The 25,907-nt window shown below is 37.0% G+C and overlaps 1 protein-coding gene across 1 annotated transcript in view; it reads right to left on the bottom strand.

The window, feature by feature from the left end:
* Positions 1–25,907, bottom strand: part of ROBO2 (roundabout, axon guidance receptor, homolog 2 (Drosophila)) — a 469,290-nt gene that overhangs the window by 92,726 nt on the left and 350,657 nt on the right. The window contains exons 8-10 of the mRNA XM_010567635.1: positions 12,093–12,217; positions 7,304–7,475; positions 736–941 (exon numbers count right to left, since the gene is read on the bottom strand). Of these exons, the coding sequence (XP_010565937.1) occupies positions 736–941; positions 7,304–7,475; positions 12,093–12,217 (503 nt within the window). The remainder of the gene's footprint in view (positions 1–735; positions 942–7,303; positions 7,476–12,092; positions 12,218–25,907) is intronic.

Below are 25,907 nucleotides of genomic sequence, written 5' to 3'. Positions count from 1 at the left end.
CTCACATTATGCTATGTGAAATATTATAAGATTTCTTTGTACTTTTAAGATATTGTATTATCTTGTGTCAAAATGTAAAATATTATGATAGGCATTTGATTTTGAATAGAAATCTCTCTGCATATGACTGCATGTATGTTACAGTATTAGTTGTCTTCTCCCCTCCGCAACATGATGGAACATCTCTAGCAAGCATAACACTGGAATAAATCAGCCAGCTCAAGACTGCCAAGACTCACTGATGGAGGAAGTGCATGGCCAAACCCTGATGAACTCCAGAATCACTTGTGAGCACAGTAGCTTCTTGGAAAATTACCATCAGGTGTTGAAAATGAACTGCTCTAAGTTTTAGCAGAGACAACAGGCCAATGGCTTCATGATAAGACCGACTGAAAAGATAAGGAAGGCCTGTCCTTTTCATGTCTGTCCATCCCCAATTCGTGTTTTACTGCACCATAAGTAAGATTTTAAATACAATTCTATATTTAGGGAATTCTAATAGAAATATCTGATGCTAGTTTGGCTCTTCTTTCCACCCCTCACCCCCCCTTCCCTACACAATGTCAAAGAATGAAATAGGATGTGAACTTAGTGAGAATTTCATAGTAAAAGAGACAATTAAGTAAATTTTGAAGACAACAGACAGCAAGACAGCAGAGCTGCTTGAGGCACACGTCAACAGCTCGAGACTAGCCATGTACCACTTGCAGCGCTTGTTTTGTTATTGCTACTCACCCGCAGAGTTTTAATCTGAAGCGTCCCCTGATCCTGTATGGATGTTCGAGGGTCTCTGCCCAGGAAAGTGAATCCTTCTTTTAACCAGCTGATGACAGGAAGGGGGTCACCAGTTGCCTTGCACTTCAGCAAAGCTGTCCCATCCACTGCCAGAGTCTGATTGACCGGCCCCTGGAGGATGATGGGCGGAGGCCTATCTGTCAAGACTGAACAGTGACACATGCGTTGGCATCCATACCTTTAACGATCCTCTGCTGCAGTTAGCCCTTTCCTTGACGCAGTACCAATTTCAAGAGACTAGTTTCAGTTAGCCTCTAAAAGGCTAACCATTATTCTGGAATAATAAAACCATTATTTCTGGAAGACCCACAGATACATGTTAACAATTAACTGGTATATTTGAAAAGCATTTTTGTAAGAATTTTATTTGACCACTGCAAGATAACACCTAGATACATAAACTTCTGTTAGCAAAGACCATCAGATTCATGTGATTAAGATAGGATAAAAATTAAGACCTTGATGCAGAAAAGAATTGAGGTACATCTCTTATTTCTTCCAATTTAGGAAAGCACTTAAAGCACATGTTTAATGTCACATCAAAACATGTTTAACTGCTTACCTGATTTAGCACCTAAAGAGAAAATCTGTTAAAGTTCAAAGTGAAACACCATAGCCATTCTAGCATGGGTACCAATCACATCCCCCATTCATGCTCAACTTGCAAGTTTTCATCAGCAAAAGTATCTAACAGTAATACAAAACATTTTCATAATCTGAGTGATCTAAATGACTGTACCACTCTTTTCAGTGGAGAAAAGTTCAAACTCAATCAAGCCATTTAACAGCTCACTTATCAAATAATTTCATCACCTTTAAAAGCCATGAACTCTTTTAATTTTTTTCCCCTACTAATTTACATTTGCATGCTTGAAGTACTGCTTAAAGGACTCTGTAACCAGTGACTGAGTGCATGGCTGTGTATAAACCCCATTCCATGACCAGTGGGATATCTTGAAGATGAGGTAAAATGCTCATGTTCACTTTTCTTGAAAGACCAATTTTTCATAAATAATTCTGCTGTTGAACCTATTCTCTGAGCCATCTGTTAAGCAGAAAAATATAACTTTTTTTCTAAAGAATGTGTTCATACAAAATGAATGTTAAATACTTGAATATAAACAAGGCTATGACTCCTGCATAAAATCAGTATAACAGAACTGAGAATTCATTTTGATATATTTACCAGCCACACTACTCCTTTAAATCTTTGAACAACTGAACAATTATATGACTGGTATTAAATATTGTAACAAGCAGGATTAGCTCCTAAACCAGTCTAAGTTAGCCTGCCTCCACCAATGTCAATGCAGTTTGAATCATTTATTCTAGCTGAGAATCTGTTTCATTATAGTCCATACACAACACCTGACTCTAACAATGAACTGAAAATAAATTATTGTGAAGCAACATGGTTTCTGTTGTATTTGAGCTGTTTGAGATGCCAACCTCTGGAACCTTCAACAGATCCAAAGTGCTTTCATTATGCTATTTAACAAATAAAAAATATCAGGGAGATGTTAGCGGTACATTTTATACCTAAAACAATTGTTTCTGAAATGTTAATGTTGCAAAAATACTACCTAACTTCTTTTGTTAACAAGATACATAAAGGATAGAATCATTAGTATTAGTAGTACCTTGGAGTGTGAGTTTATCACATTTATTGAAATTGAAACTGAAAATAGAAAGCCAATACAGATTATTTATTAACACCAGAATGTGAAAGCTATTTTGGATATTCTGAAATATCACCCACTGAACTCCGAGATATGACAGGAAACACTATATTACAAGAAAAGAGAAAATGTAATGCATTTTCACCTTGATATGAATTTTTTTATCTCATTAATGTTCCTTATGACTACACAGTTCAGCCATTTGGTAAAATAAAAATTGATCTCAGCTCATATGTACTATCAGCATACCTTCAGCACGAGTAGTATATTAGAATGAAAACTTAACTGTGTAAATTTTCCTTTCAATTTAACATAAAACAGCAAATCCCAGTTTTCTAGGTAGCTAAAAACTAAGGAAAAAGAATTACTTAAGTTCTTAATGATTCCATTGCAGTTATTTGCTGCATCTAATTGCCTTTCATATGTGTAGCAATGTAGGTATTTTCAAAACCTACTGCATTACGGATATTGTTCTTTGGCATGTAATTAGGTTTTTTACAGCCCAAATGAGCAGCTCATAATCCTTTAAATAGCTCTGATCAATAGTGTAATTGAAAGTCTCCTGGCCAGAAGGAATCTTCATTTTCAAGGGTGTTATGGGTGAAAGACCACTACAGGTTTCCATGACACTAAGGCTAAAGGTTAAATGAACACTTAGGGTTTCCACTGATCTGTGAACGACTGCACTGTCTTCACAACTATGACTTGTAAATCTCTAAAATGTGTATACATGCTTGCGTTCCTACTAGATAGGTCTCCTCATTAGTAAGGATCCAAAATTCCCTTAGAGGTTTAAAAAGATATATCATAAGCATTCTGAAGAACAGAGAGATAATGAAAAATATCCACAAAAAGGTTGGGGGTTTTGTTAGTTTCTTTTACAACATTTTTATTTTTTATTTAAATTTTACATTGTTTTATCCTAGCAGGAAACTTTTATATCTATTCCACAGAGACATTTTGTGTGGCTAAAATATATTTGCATAGTAAAAGAGAAGTTGATTTCAAAATTAATTTAATTTAAAAAAATGGTTTTGAAACTATTTGCCAGCAACCATATATTCACATATTCTGGTAACTGAAAAGTTATCAGATTCCTTTTGTGATAAAATGCAGATTAAATTTTGAGCAAAGTATCGGAAAAGAACAAAATATATTGTTAATGAACAGTTTATTCATTACAAATGCAATTTGGATTAACTGAAATGATGTTTAAATTTGGGTGGAATTTGGTCAAATTACAACAGGAAATTAAAATAAGAGAATAACAAAATGAAGTCTTTACTTTGGCACTTCCAAAATCAACATTTCAGAAGTTTTCCTGGTGAATTAATGGGTTAAATTAGACACAAGTCATGAAATTCTCATGATGAACACTATTATGATAGGGCCGGGTGCTCTCCTGAGAGGTGGAAAAGCAGAGACCAATCCTTCCTCTGTCTTTTTTTGTGGAAGAGCTTCACAGGAGGCTGTGATGTTGTTCTGAATCTCTCCTGTTTGAAATTGTCACACTTGCTATAAAACATGTAATATACATTTGATAAGGGATAGGAAACATGGTGGGCAGATTTGCAGATGCATAAACTGTAAGTGATATTAAATTCTTCCAGGAGGATTTGAGAGAGACATACCCCAGAATATTCAATAGACCTATAGTAAAAATATTGCAGAGGAGTTTGGGAAAAAATGCCTTAAATGTCTATTCCAAATCAGTGGAGAGGGAGATGTTGAGGTATGCTGCCAACTCCTTCTCTTTTTTTTTTTTGTTTTTTAATCTGTTCTGAATTATCCTTATAGGTCCAGCCTTTCACTTTCATTCAAAAGCCCAGAAACATGATCTTTTTAATTAATTTAATATCCTAAACCAGTTCATTCTTATGTTGCCAGAAGAATCCACTGTGGGAGGTTAAGCTTGCTCCTCCATCCCAATACTCACCCTAAACAGCAACTGCTGGGTAAACTGGGCAAAGTAGGCTGATTCTATAGTTGAGCATGCAATGATCAAAACTTTTATTAATAAATATTAATAATTACTAGATAAGAAGAAATTGAGATCTTCAAAATATTCTGTGCATGATGGATAAATTTATGGAACAAATTACTAATTGTTAACTATTCTTTTTGTCTTGAGCACAGATAGATGGAAGCATTTGGTTTATTTGCATGATCTGTCATTTTAAGACTGTGAGCTGCATATTCACTTCTTGAGTTTCAAGGGATTGCTAAGATTGTCTCAATTTTTAAAATTATTTTGCTTTTCCAGATGTGCATTAGACAGTGGATTATATGATAGCCTTTCAAGAAAATAAAAGATTTGAATTTCAAATACACTGAAGGCTCTTAGCGCAGTCCATAATCAGCAAAATTATCACTCAGCTCAGCACATTTCATCACAGCTAGTAATCTCTTCTCATGTGAACACTTGAGTTAAAAATATTTCCAGTAAAGACTTGTAAGTGCAAAAATATAACAACTGAAACACTGCTATATATGGTATAATTAAGCACTTGTTTTTCTGCACATGACATGTTTTCATTCTGTATTGGAACTTCAATTGGATCTAAATTACTCTGGATCAAACAAAAATGTGTTCACAATGAAAAAGATGGCTTGCCACTATTATTAAATCATTAACCAAACAGAAAAATTCTGGGCTATGAAGTAAAACTGAAATCACCAGCCAAAAACTAGAACACTAATGCTTAAGTATATAGCTAGCATGCACAGTGTTCATCTATTATTATATTTTTAAAACCATTAAATTAGATTTCCCTACTGAAAAAAAAAATCATTAGCTTCCATAACTCTGCTCAGCATCAACCAAAACAGATTATTTAGACATTTATGGTTAACTTCCTAACTGAAAGCAATTAAAAAAATATCTGTGATCTAATGGTACATTTATTTGTATAATCCCAGTTCCACAATATTGTTTTAGCACTTTTTTTCTGACTTCACCTGCCCTTTGACTCACGGATGAAATGGGATTTCTGTAAAGTAACCTTTTATTATTTCATAATGATCATGCTGACAGTGGGTTCTGGAAAGCATTTGAAGAACGCAGGCCTTGCATTCCTTGAGCAGCAGAGCCACCAGCTAATGCTTTCTCTAGCAATGTGGAATGCACACCGCCTTTAATCAGAATTAATTGTAGATGTGTTTGCATTTTAGCAGGGACACTGTTGTGAGCTTTCTGTTGACTTGTTAAATCAACTAACGAAAGTTCCAAAGGGGTCAATTAGGATTTATTATTTTTTTTTCCCTCACACAAGAAATAGATAAAGATAGACCACAGGCCTTGTCTGTCAAAAGGAAGAATTCCTTATCACTAATATCCTTGAACCTGATTTGATCGACTCAGCCCCTGTTGCAGTAAATCTGTACAGCATCAGCAGGTGCAACCCTTAACAGCTCAATGTCCTCTTAGCCAATGTTTTTGTGTTCTATTTATTCCAATCACCATCATGGCACTGACTCAGGCAGCACTATGGACAGATATTAACAAATACTGCCTCTCCATTAATTTTAAATGACCTTTTAATCCACATTTAAATTTGAATTGAATGAAAATGCATCATTTTGTCACAGACCATGAGAGAAAGGACATAAAGAGATTGCAGAGTAAAGGTTAGCCTTTAGTCTCCAGAAACTACTTGTAAAGATGCAAGGATAAGGCAGAAATTATCTCCCCCTGTCATAAAAATATAGACAGCTTGTGGAAAACAAAGAAAAGGCATCAAATTAATGCTCAAACCTCTATAACATGAGCCTGAACCTCTCTACCTGTCACTTGTGATGAATATGCTCTTGTGAAAAGCCAGCTTATTCAGAATTAGACATCTTTTCAAACTTTCATGGCGCAGGCAGGTCTCTAAGGGAACAGGAAAAGTAGACCCCTGCATATAACAACAGTTTTAATGGCAAAAATTCATCAAAGTCTGTCAGGAGATATTTAATGAGTCAGTTAAGATAAGGAATAATGATGCTGGGGAATGCCACAATCTCCTAGTATAAAAGGAATTCTGTTGTTTTCTTCACTAACATTAAAGGATGCAAACTGCCTTCTATCCACAGTGGGATGAAGAAGGATATCAACAGGATTCCTGACATATGAAAAGGATTCATGCTTTTAGATGGAGTAAGGTAAACTTCAAGGCAGGATAAAATTCAAACCCAGAATTTTGAAATGGAAAGCATCAAGACACATCTTGTAGTGCTTCTACTTTCCTGAAAACTCTTCTCTACCTATGTCTTTCCATGGCTCTTTTCACACCTAACCATACTGAGGAATTCTTAGAACATAGCTCTGAGGTAGGTGCCTTATTCACAGAGGGACTAAAGGGCTACATGATGTAGCTGTTCTAAACCAACAGTACTCCAGTAAGTTCAAGGCAACTATGTTGATATAATTGAGCTAAGGACACATCCCCAAACTAGCTGCCTAAGATAATATTGAAGACTGGTGGGAATTGAGCTGCATTTTTCTGCACCCCAATTCATTGCTTTAATCACAAACCTATTCATTCTTCACAATGTTTTTTTGCAATCCTATCTTAGCTCTAGTGAACTGAGCAGCTTCCTTTCTCACCAACCCTATTCTAAGCTGGTTTGTCCCTTGTTTGTATTGTTAAGGAACCTCCAGAAAGCAAGCAAAAGGCAAACTTTTTGCCTTTTTGATACCATAAAGAATTGCACAGAGACCCTTTTTCATTGTATTTTCTGTAGAAACTTGTCCGCTTACTTGTATGAATTATGTGATCTCATATGCCTTTATTTACACTGCTTTTAAAACACTTTGACAGGAAAAAATAGGAATTTCTATAGCTTACCATCAGTAACCTCCAGCTGAGCCTTTGCTAAAATGCTTCCAGCAACCGTCAGTGCTTGACAAATGTAGTAGCCTGCATCAGACCGCTGAATGTTGGTAATAGTGAGGTCTCCAGTTGGTGACACTGAATACCTGCTGTTGGGTTGGAGAGGCTGGTTTGGGAAGAGTAGATTCTGCAAAGACAATTCATCTCACATCAATTCAAAACACAAAAGCACCACTTTTCCCTCAGCTAGAGAGATGATGATTTTTCCTTAAAAGTTCTATATATAAACAAGGAGAAAAAGTAAGTGTGGTTATGACTTTATGAACACATAGAGCTAGCTTTCCCTGCCTTGGGCAACTTGCAGTTTAAATTAGAAACAGGCCTTTGACAGCACACAGTGGTGTGTTCTGGCTGGGGATACAGGAGAGGAGAAATTTTCCAACAGTCACACTTGGGTGATTTGTATTTGTGACACATTCATTTTCATTCTGAACATAATTGTAATAATATACTTAGTTGGCTATCAAATCAGGAGGACACAATACTACAGTAAACGTTAGAAAACTAACAGAAAGGATTGAATCCTAGAGACTTGAGGGAGCATATTGTTTGGCTGTGAATATGTTCTGGGCAAAGGAGAAAGTAAGAGCGTGACACAGAAGAAAAGCTGGGAGGAAAATACAAACAGGTCATAAAATAGGAAAAGCTGCCAGAGCACGAGAGCTTAAAGGAGAAGTAAAAGGAAATTAAAACTGAGGTTTACCAAAGGAGAAAAGCAGCATGGAGCCTTGAGGGTGAAGAGAAAGGGTATAAATCTGATGTGGAAACCATCAGAGAGAAAAAATAATTTCATGTGGGATAAGACATCAGTTAGCACAAAACAGGGAGATTAGCTTTTGCCTTTGGGCTGGATTGGAGAAAAGAGAGATGTCAATAAGAATAACTGGAATGGATGTAGTAGTCTTTGCATATGATGAAGGACTGAATGAATCAATAATACAGAAAAGGACTGAAAAGGTTTTAGTGGTGAGGGCTGTGTTTTCAAGGAAAAAGTTATACCATTTGGCACAGCTCTTGATGTGAATAAAAAAGAACAGGAAAAGGGAGGCAACGTGAACAGAAAGGTCAGCAGCATTGCCCAATGAGATAGAAAGGGAAACAGATTAAACAATAATTAAACAACAGTAATTCCAGGAAAACAGAGTCTGGCTTTTATGTCAGCTCAACAAGACTCTATGAAAAATACAATTGTTTGTATCAGGAATATCCCAAAATGCTGTTACCATGCTGTGATAAGCTTTCAGTCATTACTGCAGCTCTGTATAGCTCTGCTGTGCTTTCTAATGACAACTCCCTACTAACATTCAGGCTTGTCTATATGGGCTAAAAAGAAAATCTAAAATTATAGAGTAGGGTATTAAATGAATTTTCTGTAGCTCTGCTTCTTCTGCAGTAGACCTTAATGGTTTACAAAAAATGATTTGGAACTGACAAGCAACAAACTTGGATTTTAAAAAATTCTGCTTTGAAATGAAGCTCACACCTTTATCTCTCTGGTTTTGGCTATAAAAGGAGATAGATATGATTTAAATAAGATCCGGCACTCTTATAATTGTATTAACCTACTAGGCTACTTATCACCTTAGGTGAGTCTTTCCCCTTAATCCCTTTCAATGTCAGTGTTGAAGAAATCTATCACAGTAAATTTTTCCTCAAAAATCAATATGCACCCAGTAAACATGTCAGATCCAATATGAAAAAAAGTGTGAAAATTCTGAAACAATTTCAGGCTACAGGGCTAAGTGGGTCTCAGAAAATTGCCCTGTTTTCTGAATTGCCTTGAAACTTTCAGAATAACTTCTGCCTGGCACAGATACCTACTGAATGAGGGTATTACGAAAACTCCACTAAATTTTATGAGAAAGCAGAGAATTTTGATATGGCTGAGCTTGACTCCACTTATCACTCATTATTCAAAGTGTAAAAAGAAACACAATGTAAAAGACAGTGCAAAGATCAAGCTCCTAATTCTTAAGAGGAAAAAGATCCAGAATCCTCTTTACCACTGCATTAGAAAGGGGCGGCTACCCTTCTTTTTAACTTCAGGATGGGCTTGTCAGTTCTGGAGAGGTACCACATCCCAGAGACTATTCCACACATTGGGAGGAGTTCATCAGTCTGATAACTCCTCTCTTCAAAGACCAGATAACTATGAATTACGACTTGCCCTAAATTACAGTACAACCCCTTTTGAAATGATTTTACAATTTCACTGGTTTTAATTAGCTGTCGGGTTGCTCATCTGGGCACAACGGTGGCATGCTGGGTTGCAAACAGGGGGACCAGAGTCATCCCTAATATAATACTACTGAATTTATCTCAAGAAAGAATCTAATCCAGAGAGTCTAAAGGCTACACAAGCCCTGCCCTGGTGACTTTCATTGGTGGGCAGCTGTTAGGCTCTGGGGAAAAGGCTACCGAGTACAAAGGACCAGCTGTTTATGCACAAGCTGGCACAAAAAATGACTCAGGACGGAACAGCTCCCCTCCCTTCCAGCTGGTTGTGCTCAGAAACACAGGATCAAGAAATGGATTCACAATGAAAAATGCCCTACAATTACTGGAGTGGGCTAGGATGACTACATAACATTACTCTGAACACTAACAGTGGTGCTGCAAACAGTTCCTTGAGTAAAAGCAGAAGCAAGCGTTGTAAAGCCAAGCAACAACTTATAGCTGGGCACACAAAGGTGAAAAGTCATGTAATTTGGCCAAAATACCATCCTCCAGATTTGTATGATGATATACAGTATGTGGAAACTCACCTATTCTACGGCATCTCATTGCAAAATCTGGCAAGTTGTGTATTGAGACAGTAACGCTAACCTGTGTTACTTCACTGATGCTCAATTAAGGTTAACATGAGGGTGTAGTGAATCGCATTGAGCTATGTTTCAATGTTTGATTATAAACCATGTAGGTATCCATTTTTATGTTGCATTTATTTGCCAAAAAAGACCATTCTAGCCCTCAGGGATCTGGTTCTCAATACAGTAATTAATTTTCCAGGTTTGTAATTAAACAGCAGCTTCAACATGGTACAATCAGTAGGTAATAACATTCAATTAAAGACACAAGATGCATTTTCACCTTAAAATGTTTTTACCCTTGAAGTGATACCAGTGGAAGAGGGTAAAATAGAGTATTAACACTTTTCAATTATGCTAAATGACTTTAATCCTGCAAATGATGTCCTACTTTAATTAGAAACTCTTCTCTTTATTACAGCATGATGAATGTCCACTTTATTAGATTCAAGTGTGACACTATAAGCTCACTTTACATAAACATTACTATGTTATTAAAATGCTCTACAAGGAAGGGTTTTGAAATGTTTGCTAGCACATCAGTACTTCCTACTTTAATTTCAATATGCTATTCTAGTTTCCCTTTGGAACAAATTTCACCTTAGTGAGACTCACAATACTGTGCTTTTCCAGGGTGTGATCCATGAAGGCTAGATCTAAAGTTCTCCAAATAATACACTGAAAGAAACACACTGAAGATTAAGCTTACACTCATACAAGCTTACGCTCATAAAGTAACAGTGTTGCATCTTTGTAAGCCACAAATGCAACAGAACACAAAATGCTGTCAGTCTTGGTCCTGTCATTCTGGACCAGATATCTGCCCTTGTGAGCAGGTGAAGCAGAAGCAGGTGGAGCAGAGCGGGAGATCTGAGGTTCAGTTCTTATCTCACATTTTAACTGAGCTGGTACACACAATGCCTCCAGATTAGACAAAAGACACACGTGCACTGTACAACACAGTGTGGATACTTCCACAACACATGTGGATATGTGAGAGTTATCTCACATATCACCGTATGCGAAAAAGTAGCACAGGGCTCTGAAAAGACTAATTTAGTCAATGGAGAAGGGTACATAGTATAGACCCATAGAGAGATGTAGCTGTGACAGGTTTCCTCAGGGAGCTGAAGAAGGCACTGTCCTTGGGCATCCATTTTTCCAGGTGCGAAAGAGAATACAGCACATAGTTTACAGTGTTGAAATTTAACATACTAACATGAACTGCACATTGAAAGTGAGAAGGCCTGACTTCTGCTGTAACATCATGCCAGTACAGCAACAGCAGTAAAAAAATGTTATGGCATGACATTCAAATATTAAGCTAGAAGTTAGTATTGGCTGGTGGCAACATTGATTACTACATCAGAAATTTTTATTTCAAAAAATGACAGTAAGGATCAGGGAATATTTCCAAAACCAGATTCAGAAATTTCCTGAGACATTTTTACTGAAGAAAGCATCTGCGTATTCAAAACCTCTATCTGTATGCACTATGAGAATATGCCAATGCAAATCAGCTTGCTAGATATGTATCTGCTTGATCATGTCTAGACAGGTTGTGAACTGTAATTAGACTCTGATGATTAGTTAAAAATTGAGTCATACCTTTTATATCTACTCTTTGTCTCATCCACCTGTTTGTTGGGGGCTTCAGAATGCAAAGTCTTTAAGATATATACTGTTGCTTTCTATACATTTATACAGCACCTAGCACAAGTTTCACCAACTTAAATGGCCTTTGAGTTCTTCACAGTATTAATATTTTAAAAAAACAGCAATGAAAGTGTCAGTAGAAAACAGTGATAGTTGAAAAGACAAATTCCTGTGAAAGATTAAAAGAATTTGTAAAAGGTAATATAAATAATTTTCTTAAAAATTTAACAATACAACTATTTAGAAAGGCTTGAAAGACTTATCGGGTGCTTATAACTTACCTGGCTTCCTTCTTTTTGCCAGAAAACAGCTGGCTGGGGATTTCCTTTAGTTTCACAAGGAAATGTCACTGTTCGACCCTGGGCTACAATCTGGTCTCGTGGTCTCACCACAAACTGTGGGGGAGCTACAATGTAAGAAAAACCATGGTGTAAATTTAGGATATTTTGCAAGGGGGAGATAAGGAATATTGAAGGAAAGAGACAACTTTATGGAGATTTGTTTTATGCCAGAGGACGTAACACCAGAAACATTAATTAGTATAGACAGAACTAATATATAAACAAAAACAACAACAGCAACAAAAAGAGCAGCAATATCAGTATGTGATATCCCCAGTTGTGGGGAGGAAAAAAAAAAAAAAGGAAGGAAACATTACAACCATACATGCTAGAGTAAATTCCAATGACAATAAATGCTAAGAAGCAGCAGTCAGGTGTTTATGATGCCAGCTCTGGATATATTCTACCTTTCGTCTGGGCAGGTATCAGCACTCTCATATCCTCTGCGCTTCACAGAGCTTGTTGTTGTGCTGGAACTATTGTGTATTGCAATGTATGAATTAGGATATACCGACCACCTTTTTCAGTCTCTCCCTCTAGACACTTAAAAATGATTGAGAAAGGAGAGGAAGGTCTGGATGGCAGTAGAAAGACAGAAGTTCAAGACCTCATTCACTTCTCTTAGGGGTAGTGTTGGCAAGAATGGAGTGGGAAGGAAGACTTGCTGTAAAAAGAACAGTTGCTAAACCAACATAAACTTGGGGGATCCAGATTTCAGCTTGGGTAAAGACAAGAAAGAAGAAAGAGTTGAAGAGTTAGTGGGCAGCATTGAGTGGTGAGTAAGAAGGAATAGGTATTCCAGGAGATCAGAAAGAGACATGGAGAAGAAAAAAGGAGAAAGTGGAGTTAAAATAAGAAAGAAGAACCAGGACTGTCTATGTTTTCAAGCAGATGGCATTAACAATATTCAGACATAGGGGACCAGGAAGCACAGTCAGAAGTGAACAGTTTCTAAAAGGGAGGTGTAATTTGACTTGTCTGGGGGTACTGATGGAGAATAGAGAGTCAATGCTTGGTGGGAACAAGAAGGGAGAGAAAAGGTGTTAATGTGCAGAAGGAAAGTGAGGAAGAAGCAGTGTTGCAGGATTTGAGAGAAAAAACTTGACATCGGTGACTATGTTGAGCATGATGTAATAAAGCAAATGACTTTTCTATGCATGACATGCAAACCCTTCAGTCTTGGTTCAACATCGGAATTCACTGGAACTGGATTTATACTATTTGATATATCTTAAAAATGTAAGCAGTATCTCCAAATATTTTCATCAAAAGATTAGCTATCTTTTGGGGCAGGCTGAAGAATGAGACAAAATAGTAAAAAAAACCCCCCACATTCATTTTCTTCTATTCTACTACTGGTTTGGTGGTTGTGGAGAGGGATGGTTTAGGAACACTAAGCTTTTAGGTAAACAGAATTTAAGTGTTTTAGAAAACCATATTTTCACCATTATAATTACAAACTATTTAATTAGGCACGAAGAGCAATCAAGACCCAGCTTCCGATTACACCTGCTGACAACACAGACGCAAATCTGCTAACTGCACAGAAATGTATGCAAATCTGATTTTTTTGAAATACACTTTGCAGTTATCTCATGAGGCACTTCCCAAGGCTTTACAGATCAGCAGGAGTCCAAAGAGCACAGTTGAATAGTGCTAGTATAATGCACTCTTAAAACAAGAACTGTAAAGCACTTAATAAACATGGATCACCATCAATTTAGAAGGCAGAGGGTGAGGACAACACAAGAAGTCTTCCTTCTGCCTCACAATCCTAAACATAGGTTTCAGCCTCTCTGGAGAGAGAAGTGTCCACCTCTTCCCCAGACCTCAGCAGGTGTTAGTCTTCCGAAAGGGCAGGGATGAAGGGCTAGGTGCCCTGCTGCTGCCCATTTATACCCTTATGTTTTGAGGCTTCTATAAGAACACAGGTGTTGCTACACATACTGTAGGATCTGAACTCATGCTGTACTATTCCTAAAGTGCTGGACTGCAGCAAGTTACTTGGTTTTCCCTCACCTTGTTTTACCTAGCATATCTGTATGCAATCCCTACAGGTGTCAGAAAACAGTAATGTGGTAATCAGCACACATTCGATCATATGGGAAGGGAAAGAGAGAAAGATCTTTAAATTGTGAATTAGAAACCTCCATTCCTACAGGCATACCTTACACTAAGGTATCTCTACAGTTCTGACAACCCACTTAATAAAGGCCACTGAATTAGTTCAGTATTTGCTGCTCAACCATTGAAGTTCATTTCCCACGATATTAATCTAGAATCAATAAGCAACCTCAGGCAGAGCAGAGAGCAGAAAACCTCTAACCTCTTCAGGTGTTATATCTGCATTTGACAGGAACTGTGCATGAGTCCTATGTCTATGCTGTATTATGGGTGGCCTCAAGACCATAATCTTTCTATTGTGCTGCTAAAAACCTGGTGTCAGGAGACCATCCCATAGACCATACCCAAGCATGACTGATACCTAACATCACTTCGTAGGCATGCTTGGTGCACTGGCGGTATGTTATGCAGACAGTGCTCTGAGGCAGCTCAACAGAAGGAAGAGGGGTATGGCATTTCCATGAGCCTATCTTTCAAATCATGTAACCAAACAAATGCAAGGTAGGTGAGTTTAAGGGTTCATCTGAAACATTCTCACACGCACAAGGCTGTACTGTAAGTCAATAATTCAAAGCTCTGAGCAGATGTAATAGAACTGAATTTGTTGCTGTAGCAGACTTTCCAAGCACCAAATTAAGGTAATTTGGTAGTCAAGGTACAATGAGACATAAATGTCTTAGTTTCTACCTAGTTTACAGTTTTTTGACCTACCCTTAACTTTGAACATCTCTCACTTTCCTATGAGCAGAAGAAGGATCCTTTATTTTGCAAAAAGAGACAAGGAAAGGAAGCAGGAATTAAGGCCGTAGCTCAGTCCAGATAATCTAAATGACATGGATTGACCCTGCTGGTCTGTTCTCTCCCTGCCACACACCAAGTCCTCTCCAGCATTTGCCATTCTAGGTGACCAGAAGATCCATGGCCTCATAGCTACTAGTTTAGACTTTCTAAAGACTCCAGTAAACAATGATGTATGGTTATGCAAGGATATCTTATCCAGCTTTTCTCTGCGGCCATAATTACTGGAAATTCACTATAAAAATAAACAAATGAATCAGAGCTTTTATTTAAATATTATCTCTTGATCTCACAAGGACCTGACTGTTATTGGTCACTATGTTAATTAGAGCACAAACCCAATTCCTTCAGCCAAACAATTTAATACCATAATTTTAAAGAGCATGAAAAATGTCAATTTGGAAAAATAAAACCTTGTATGTGTTTTTTTAATTCATTCAAAGGCGGGGTTCTATAATGAAGGAAACCCCCATTTTGTTCCAATTTGTTGTCATATTCAGCCATAGCTCTGTTTATAGACAGCCTTTGATAAAAATGACATTGTTTACAGCATTTAAAGAATATTTTCACCGTATCAGTTTTATCTATCAACTTCTAGTTGAATAATGCAAATTGAAAACTGAAAGTAACAGTTAATAATTGCAGGAGTAATTCTTGGTCAAGTGTAACTACCAGAGCAGTAAGACTGACATTATCCCCAGAGAATGCAATGCGACCCTGCTCAGAGACAGCAAGGCTTCTTTGACAGAATAACCACTCGGGCTCTTCAATTCTCCTAAAAAGAGAGCTCATTATCTTCATATATAGATGCTGTTTATAAAGATAGAAAAATATTATTACTCCCATTTTGCAGAAAGGTTAACTGAGATCATGACTTGCTCAAAGCCCAGCTTCAGTGGAACATTGGACAAAACCTAATTCAAGCCATTGCTTCTCTCAGAGTAGGTGAATTTTTAAAACATTGAAAAGGTACAGTTAGAGAAATAACAGCAGGCTTGATATGCTTCAGCTGTCAAAGTTATGTGGTACTTTAATGCTTAATTCAGACTAAACATTAAGGTCATTAGAAGAATCTGTTGAAAAAACTGTTATGAAGCAGCAAACTGAGTGTTGTGCCTATCAGACTATTACCCTTTACTGTTTCAGATGTAACATTAACTGGATTGGAATAAACAGAGTGGAAAAGCTCTTGCTTAATTGACATTTGGAAGTCAAAGACAATGGCTCTAAAAGGAAATATATTGCTTGGATTCCAGGGGACTAGCCAAAAATATGAAAAAAGAACAATTAAGACTACAGACCTAGTGTACTTCTATTGAAACTTCTTTTCATTTTTTTTGAGAAATTTAAATAGTACACAGTAAATTAGATTTGATTTCTGGCAAATTATGCTTTGATGCTGCATTCAGCAAGCGCTGGCTTCAATCAATGTCACGCTAAAGCTCTGTTATGGTAATAGCCGCTTGTGAGGCTGAGCAGGATGATATGGAAATCAGATGGTTGAACATGAATAGAAAGCATAGGCCATGTACGAGGGGGCTTTGAGATGAGGGGACGGGGGGACCCTAAGGTTAATCACATCATGTTCAGAACTGTTTTTACAGCACAGAACAGTATTCTACTGCAAGAATTAAGATGGAGATAGAAAAGCATGAGCAGTAGTGAGCATTAGTTGTGTTGTTCAAAATGGGAAGAGTGCGTTCTGTTGCACTCTTTCTAGATGTTGTTTTATGCATGACTGAATGGATCTTTTATTCTATTAATAAATGTATATGAAGGTAGCCTCTGCTCAAGTGTTAAACAGCTGTAGAAAAAAAAGGAAGAAACAAATACTGTAAATTATTTCAAAGTGATTTCTCAACTCTTCTCCAATCTTAATAATTAGCAGAATCTCTAATCTGTTGGGATGGATTGTATTCATTTCTTTCCCAGTAGTGTTATTGAATAATAAAGGTTACACTGAGTCACCAGGAGCTGATAAAGCTGCTGATATAGAGAAGTTTCACTGAGACAGTCAGTTCATCCCTCCTAGGTGAACTCTGGTCTCCTGGTAAGAAATGTGGCAAAAGACTTAGAAGGGGAGGAGAAAATTACCACAGAAAAATGTGAATTTATAGCAAAAAGTACACTGATCCCATATCAAGTACTAGCAACATTTTCTTCCAGTGACACAGTTTTGTAAGCTGATCTTGTGATTTGTGGTTCACATTGAATTCAACGATCCTAAGGAAATTTTATTGTCACGACTTGCTCATAGCACCTCCCCCAGCCCAGGTTCCCTGGGGTTCATACATTATATATTGCTGTGATTTTAATTAAAAGTAGATAAGTTTTAGTCCAGCATTGCTACTGCAAGCAGAAATGGAATTGTAACCACAGCAACTAATATCAGTGGGATTTTTGTTGTTTGTTTTTTTTCTAAACATCCTCAATTACCTAAGGCAGCCACTATGAGACCAAACTCATTTTACATAATCCAAACAATTTTCAGATAATGAAAACTTTAGTAATCTTTTAATTACATGTACTTAAATAAAATGTCCTCATATACCATGGCATGAGGCTTTATTCAAAGCTCATTGAAGTTGGTAGAAATTCTCCTATTGGCTTATGTAGTTGATAGCGAACTGCAAATGAAATTTATCGTGAAGATTATTTAGGCAAGCCAAAGTGATAAAGATGAGTGCTTCATTTTAAACTCAAATTGTTTATTATCCATAAACATATTTCTGTGACTGGTTCAAAGGGAGCAAGGGGAAAGATGCTGACTTGTAACTGTTCTAAGCAAAACTCAGACATGGGAAAAAGCTTTGAGGAACAAGAAACACACGGGCTGGTAAAGCACCAAATTCTGTAAGACTCAGTTCTGCTTCCAGCAGCAAAGAAACAGCAGACCAACCTAATATTCCCATCTACAGTCTTTTTCAGCATTGTACATTTGCAGCAATAAATTAATTTCATAATAATCCTTTGAACAATCAAAGCTACACCTGGTACAATACTCAGTATCTGCCTGGAAGTAAGAGAGTCAGTTAGGGGGATGAGATAATGGCGCCTTCCCCAGATTGTCTTCTGACTTCTGGAACCCCATCAACATCACAATCTTCTTTTGCAAAGCCCCAGAGACTTTAAACTGGGTATCTCAATGCTCCTCTCAAATCCTTAGCACAGTGACAATATTCATGTGGCCACTTCAGCTGGTCTTTGATACGTGTTTATTTTAAGAGATCAAACTCAGTTCCAGTCTTACCAAATACAGATCAAGACTTGCCTCTAAGATATTTACACGGAGGATAGCAGAAGGTCCCAGGGCTCCAGCCGAAGTACTATGTATTTTGAAAAGGGAGGTAACCCTTGACATCATCTATGGAGTAGGATTACTTATTTGTAGGATTGCTTTGCTGGTTCCAGATACTGGCTTAGATGACAGTTGAAGGCAGTACAGGAATTCTTGAAAGAAAATAATAATCCCCCACCTTTGTGTGTCATTAATTAAATTTGCCTAGAAGGTTTGGTAGATACTGGACTTTTGGGTGCTTTTGTGATGCAAATGTAAAAGAAAACTGCAAAACCCTACTTATATACCTTGCTGTAACAACATTTGTCCTTTGCATGGCATGAGCTGCCAAAAAGTGCAGATAGGAAAGTTGAGCAGTTTTGAAAGATGTTTTGCAAGGCTACTATTGCTGATGGAGTAAGTATAGGAAAACAGAAAATATGTCCAGTCTCAAACACTAGAAACCTGGGCAGAGTCAGCAGTTCTTTCCTCAGAAGTTCAGATCTTCTTAATGGGTACCAAAAGTGATGTGTGGTTCTCAGGACACAAAGTTATTAGTGCACTATTAGCTATGACTAATGATAAATCAAGGGTGTAGCCTCTGACACAGGAGCCATTACAGAAGCCTGAGAGGATGACAGCTTAGGCCTATTACTAATTCAGATATTTCTTATCAGGGATAAACTAATGGAAGTTAAGGATGGTCATTTTTCTTTAAAGTGAAAAGACTTCTCAATCTTATGGTGTGCTCCAATGATTAGGCGTGTTCACAGACAGGGAAGGATGTAACTTTTTAGCACGCTAGTTACGACTGAGTTGCTTGGAAAACGAGTTTCCTTTTTTTCTCTGCCATGAGTATCATGTTAGCATAGGAATCTATAACTATTCCCTAGTCTGTATGAGTGCAGCTGGACTTTGAAACTAGTGCATAGATCTCATTTTGTGGACATTGTTTTCTTCTTTAAGTATGTTCTCTTCCTTATTTATTTAGAGTGTTCTCCTTCTTCCATGATTTCTTCAGGTGGATGGTTCTGCCAATAAAAATGAGGAATGGGTAGGTTGTAAGGATAACAAGTGATTCATGAAGCCCTTCACTAGACCTGTGATATTATTTTAAAATGACATGGGTGGAGGTGGCAAAGCAGGTACTTGCTTTGGATTCTTCTGAAAAGCAGCTTCCCATAACCTAGGGGAGTATCAGTAATCCGTAGCTCAGATACCATCTTTAACATTGACACTGCTTCAAAATTAATTCTCATATGTCCTACCCCAATAGATCAAATACACAAAATTAGAAGTACAGGTGGCAAGCAGGAAGAACTTTTAGCAGATTGAATGAAAGGAAGCACTGGGGAAGAGGAATCAAGCTACCTACAATGGGACAGAGGTAGAAAGCAGGGTGAAGTGAGGTCTCAGCAAGTTTATTACCAGGACAGTTCTGCTGTAAGTGTCCTTCATGCTGCTCCTGTCTCATGGAAAGTGAGAAATTCCTTTTGTTTTGTTTTGTTTACTGTTTTCAGATGAGCCATGTAAAAACACAACAGTGTGAAAAGATCACATTTCAATCATTTGAGAATGCTAAACTTTCCTTCACACCTGGACTAATTGTTCTAATCTTCAATTAAATTCAAGTTCTGAATTTCACGTATAACAACATTTTTCTCCCTCAGTTCTTCTGAAACACTTAAGCAGATAATCTCTGAAAGCATGGAAGCATAAGCATTTTTTTCTTTCTTTGCAAGAGGTTAAAGAAGTCTAGAGAATCAATAACACTAACTGTCGTATGTATTTTGACACATAAAATCTCTCTTTTATCCCTGGATGACCTAAAAGAAAGAAGTGGGATAAATTTGCATAGTGGAAAAAAGAGATGCAAGATAAACAATGATGAAAAAGCAGGTCTGGTTTATATTCAAAGTTTCTGTGCCAATTTCAATTAACCTAACAGACAAATCTACATTTATCATTTGTATAACAAAAGTTGAAGCACAAAAAAAAGAACATTACCAAGGCTTTGTTCTTCCTTCTTCCCTAGGACTAATGTCAATAAAACAAAACTATGAGAATAATTATAAAAAAAATCCAGCTCTGTCTCCTACATAGCAGAAGAAAACACATCTACTTTCTGCCCTCCACCCCCATTTCCAGTGCTCTAAGTTCAGCATCAGCACTTTTCCTGACCCCCTCCTCCTCTTTGTTTTACAGTACATTTAAATATTAAGTTTAAATATCTGGTCTGAATTTCATCTCAACATTAGACTGTAGCCTGCTCTCATTTAGTCATACATCTCTGTTTTATTATATATTGTCCAATAATTTCTTTCAAGCAGCCCCTGCACCTTACAGATGCTCCTGGAAAATCCCTTCTAGAAAGTCCTTCACTTAGTTTTGATGCCTATAAAGAGAGGTAGCACTGATTCTGTCTGCCCAATAACTTACATTACTCAGGACTTTGTCTACTCTAGACAATGCTTTTTAATTTTTTTTCTTTTTCCTCAAGTGTCTGAGATTCAGGATATACCTTTTGCTCAGATCAGATGGAAAAGTTGCGCTTTCCTAAAATCTTAACACTTCAGCCCGCTTGCTAATGTAAACTGTACCATTAGGGGATGGCTCGTGCTACTATAGCTTCTGTGAGTTTAGCAAACAAAACAAATTATGCCAACAAAAAGACATGTAATCTGCCATGATTCCTTTTGTCATGGGAGATAGCAGGAGGGTTTGCTGGTAATGTGTTTAAAAAAGAAAAACATACCCCTTGCTGATACAGTACAATTTCATCAAAATAATGAGTGTAATCTGTTTATCTCCTTCAAAAAAACATGAATTCACATGCTGAAGAGAAGAGCTAAGGAGATGATGAGAAGAGTAAAGAGCCTAGATAGGCTAATAGGCTATATCTATAGTGAGAAAGATGGCAAGTTCCTGGTTTGTTTACCCTTGAGAATAAAAAAGGCTGAGAGGAGATACTCTGCTCAATTTGGGCCACTGTTAAGTGAAGAGAGGAAAAAGAGTGAGGAAGAAAAAAGACTATTTATGCTGACTGACAATGCTAGCATTCAAGGAATGGGGCATACAGTAGTTTTGCTGTTGAATAATACTGAGATCATATCCAAACTGTAATATGGCTAGCAGCAATCAAGCAAAGAAGGTAAAGGGAAAAGTGAATAGATTAATGTATTGATTTCCATGTTCCTCTTGAAGGAAAAGTAAGCGATTTCTCCTTTTAGAAAAAAGGAGGGGAAAAGTTTGGGGGGAGCAACACATCAAAAGGCTTTTTCATACACTAATCTTCAAAGACTTGTGGAGAGACTCAGAATCCACTGAAGTAAGAAAACAATTCCCACTGATTTGAGCAAGATTCAGGAAAGTTAAAAAAGATTTACACATTGAACTTCTTAAAACTTTCCTAAGCTAGAGTTCAGCAATAAAATAAAAAAAAAAAAAAAGAAAAATGAGGTACTTTTAATCTCTTCCTGCACTTGCTGTAACTGGGTTTTCTCTAAGAGAAACAGTATGAGTACTGGGACATACTTGGTGCCACAGTGGAATGAGCCAGGACGTCACAGTATGAAGCTAAAACTTCAAGGACATACACTGCCATCTTTCACACTTATTGAAGAAGAATCCTCTATCAGATCTGCATTTCTGTTCTGACCACCATCTGGCATACCCAAGAAGACTTGGAGCAGCTGGAAATGAAGCCAAGTTTTGTGGACCAGCATGTAAATGCTTGGTGGGTAATGTGCTCAGTGTCCACTTGCAGAGCCATTCTGGCCCATATATTGTAAACGTATTTCTATATCTGAAGACATGACAGGATTCAAGTTTAAGTTCAGCTATTAGACTTTTGCCAAGGTAGAAATGCTATGGACTTTAGGATTTTTGACTGGTCTTTAAAAGGCTAAGAAATGTCAGAACAAGTCAGCTCCGTATTTTAATCTCTTACTGGTATACAAAGAAATCTGAATTTCATTCTATGCAACCTTTTCTCTTTAATCTGAAGAATTTGCCTATTTTTAAACAAGAATGATGCATTATTCTTTCACTTAAGTAGGAGACAAATCCAAAAAGCCTAATGTTCACTGGTGTCCTTACCCTCTTCTGAAATTTTCTATAGGTGGTAGCAGCAGGCAGACAGGCAACATACCATACTTTGAGATTTCTGCCACTGAAAGATGGCACGGTAGTGCCAAGCATGATCTCATCTCTTCTGTCACATACCAGCTGCCATTACTGATATTTTATGAATCCTCAGCATCTCAAGTGAAGGTGATATATTTATGAATATACTAAAAATAAAAGCATTCATCCTGTATAGACTTTCCCTGCAAGAGTAAGAATGGAGAAGAGATCTTTCTCACTTACCAGTCTGAACCATGTGAACAACATCATTTCTAGTCACAACAGCTAACACAACTTTGTTTAAAATACAGACCTTCCTATTTTATGTTTCATGCTGCACCACTCTTAACAGATCATTAAGTCATGCCACGCTGATTTATGTCATGAAAACTTCCCAGAGCAGAGTGAAATGCGTCATACAGTCACATTGCACTTAAATGTGAATAGCCTGCATTTAATTAATATGAAATTTGGAAAATTCATGACAGGTGTCTTATCTATTTCTCTCTTCTCCAACATAGTAGGGAAGTGAAATTTTTGTAACTTGGTTGGTCTCCCTTTACTTCCTTAGCTAATTCCAAATACTTAATTCCTGTCCAGGTGGCAAAAGTATCTAGCTATTTGCTGCATGTCGCTTCTTTCTGGGAAGATGAGTCATAGCATACAACTTGACTTACTGCAAGGCAACTGAAATGCAAAGAACTGTATTTTCACTTGGACATAGTTGAAAATAATTTGAATACAGAGTACTCTGTCATCTGAATGACTTTTTGGACGATTACAAAAAAGCTAACTGAAACATCAAAGAGATCTTCATAGATCTTCTATTTGAACTTCAGGTGCTCCATCTCAAAGCAATACAGCAACTGCTTTTGAAAAGAGGGTCAGTGTTATTTCAATGGGACTATATGAAACTTTTGGGCTCCTCCCAACTTTTGTGCTTCTTTTAGCAGCTATTCTCCTGCCCAACTACCATAAGAAATACAGCAGAATGTGAAAGTGAGAAAATACTAACTTACTCATCTGGAAAATCCATCTAATGAGTGAAATAACAATAGAAACAGTCTAAATAGGGATAAATATCGTTTCCTAAACCCACCTGTTGTAAATCCTGGCGGAAATCGTTTCAAAAGGTTATAAATAAGAGATCATCTATTTTAGAAACGGGCAACACATTTATTCCTAGTAGCAAATCGAAACATGATGAGTAATCTGGCATAGAGCTGTTAAATTCACCAGGTGCCATCCACCACGGGCAGAACCATACCTCATTTTGTCTATGTAGTATATACCATATGTTAATAACTGCTTGAACCAAACATGGTCATTGGTAATCCCACTTGAATTTTCCACTCAAGCTGAAATTTCAATAAAAATAACACAACTATCTGAATGTAAATATTTGAAATAGGCAAAAACTGAATAGAAAATGAAAATTATTCAGTTTGCAACAAGAATTGCAATCCTGGAACATTAAAAATATATTTCTCTATTCTTCAGTGATAAGCCACTGAAAGAAAATGGTTTGGTCTTGTTTAAAACACAATAAAGTCAAAACATGTCTTCTTTGAATTGGAGGTAGTGATGAAAGGTAGAGGTACCTAGATAATTCTCAGGTGTCACAAAAGAATATAAACTTTCAAACTGCTCCCCTGCAGTTTAACACACACATAAATATATAAATATGCTTCTTTTAAAATGTCACCCTCCTAGAGAGCTGTGTGCTTAATAACATTAAGTAGTGTTTGCTTTAGCTTCCTTTCTGTAAGGAGAGGTATTTTTGCTCTGCATTCCAGTTAACTTCCTGAACAAAAAAAATACTACAAGATTTGACTCACCATTCTTGTCAAATGACAATTTTAACAGAAGATGACTTGGGCTTCTTGGTGGGGAATGGGTGGTAGAGAGGGAATTTACTTTGTTTTGCCTTACTGTTTCGAAAAACAGGATAGGTAGCCACCTGCTTTGCCTACAGAGATATGAACTGTAGAAACCAGCTCCATTTCAGGTCATTGAGCAAAAAACAATAAAGGTATACACTATCATAAGGACAGCATTGCCTTTTTCTACAGGTACAGGATCAGATAAAAGTGATCTAAAGAAACTGATCTGCTTATACACAGCAATCACTACATACACACTTGTATGGAAGTTCTATATGTTAAATATCTTTGGGGTTGGACTTATTTACTTAATCTTTTCACAATTCACAAAGATACTCACTAAAATAAATAATTTGATAAAGACCATATGCCCATATAATAATTATTTTAAGGTCAACCATTCTAATTTATGTTTCCTGAATAAATCATGTAAAAGAAGAATTTTCTTTGTACCAGATGTTCACTTGCAACAAAATAGCATAGACAAGGAATATGCCAAATTGACCACAGCATGGTCACACAAGGGGATCATATACCTGGACATAAAGTAACTTGAGACCAAGAACTTCTGTATAAGCTTTGGAGATGACTCAATGGCCTGAAAAGTCTTAAAAAAGAATCAATGCCCCGAAATGGGACACCATCAACACTGCTGAAATCTGTAATTTGCTTGTGAATCTCCAGTCATCTATTTTATGTGGCTTTCACAGAGCCTGAAAAACGTCTCTGCTTTGTGATTTTTCTTCTTGCCTTTCTTTTAAGAGTGAGCAAAGTGAGAAAAATATCTAGAAGTAAAATACTTTTAATCTTGTAGCATTTTCTTAGTGAATAAAGAAGCAGCCGTAAATCCCCCCTCTCTCTAAAAAGAGAGATTTACATTAGAAGTATACTAAACTCATACTATATTTTCTAAGCAAAGGAAAATTTTCTTACAAGTTTACTCCAGCTTTACACTGTTAAAACCCTTCAGAATTAATTTCTGGACAACTAGCCTAATGCCAAAGTAATATAGTAGTGGTTGGGTTTTAAATCTTGCTACCAAAATCCCAAATGGAGAACAGTGAATTTCCATTCTGCACAGGGAATTCTCCAGGTGTGGATAAGCCATGCCGTGACTGTTGAGGTACCTGGTTTGGCTCTACATATGTTAGTTCAAGCAAGCTAACAAGCATGGGATCACCTTAGTCCTGGAAACAGAGGCCTAATCTGGATTTTATCTTTAAATTATTCCAAACTTTCTTCCTTCAAACTCGTAACTGTGAAGAGATGAGACAAGTTCAAACTCACAAACTTTAGTCAAACAGGTATCTAACAAAAGTTTTGACTAAATGAAGACCAAATGCCTCGGCAATCTCCATAAACACTAGTACCAACTTTTCACACTAATAAAAAAAAATATCAGAGTAACCATATTATTATTCTAAAAGATATATCTAAACACAAACTACAAAAATCAGGCGTAGTGCAACTGGTTAAATTATTTAGAAAATCCACACAGGCACAGAGTAAACATCCGTGAAAGAAAATTAAATAATATGTTCAGGATAT

The sequence above is a fragment of the Haliaeetus leucocephalus genome, unplaced genomic scaffold, assembly GCF_000737465.1.
Source record: "Haliaeetus leucocephalus isolate CR32 unplaced genomic scaffold, Haliaeetus_leucocephalus-4.0 Scaffold228, whole genome shotgun sequence".
NCBI classification, from domain to species: Eukaryota; Metazoa; Chordata; class Aves; order Accipitriformes; family Accipitridae; genus Haliaeetus; species Haliaeetus leucocephalus.
This window is presented reverse-complemented; position numbering and strand designations above follow the sequence as displayed.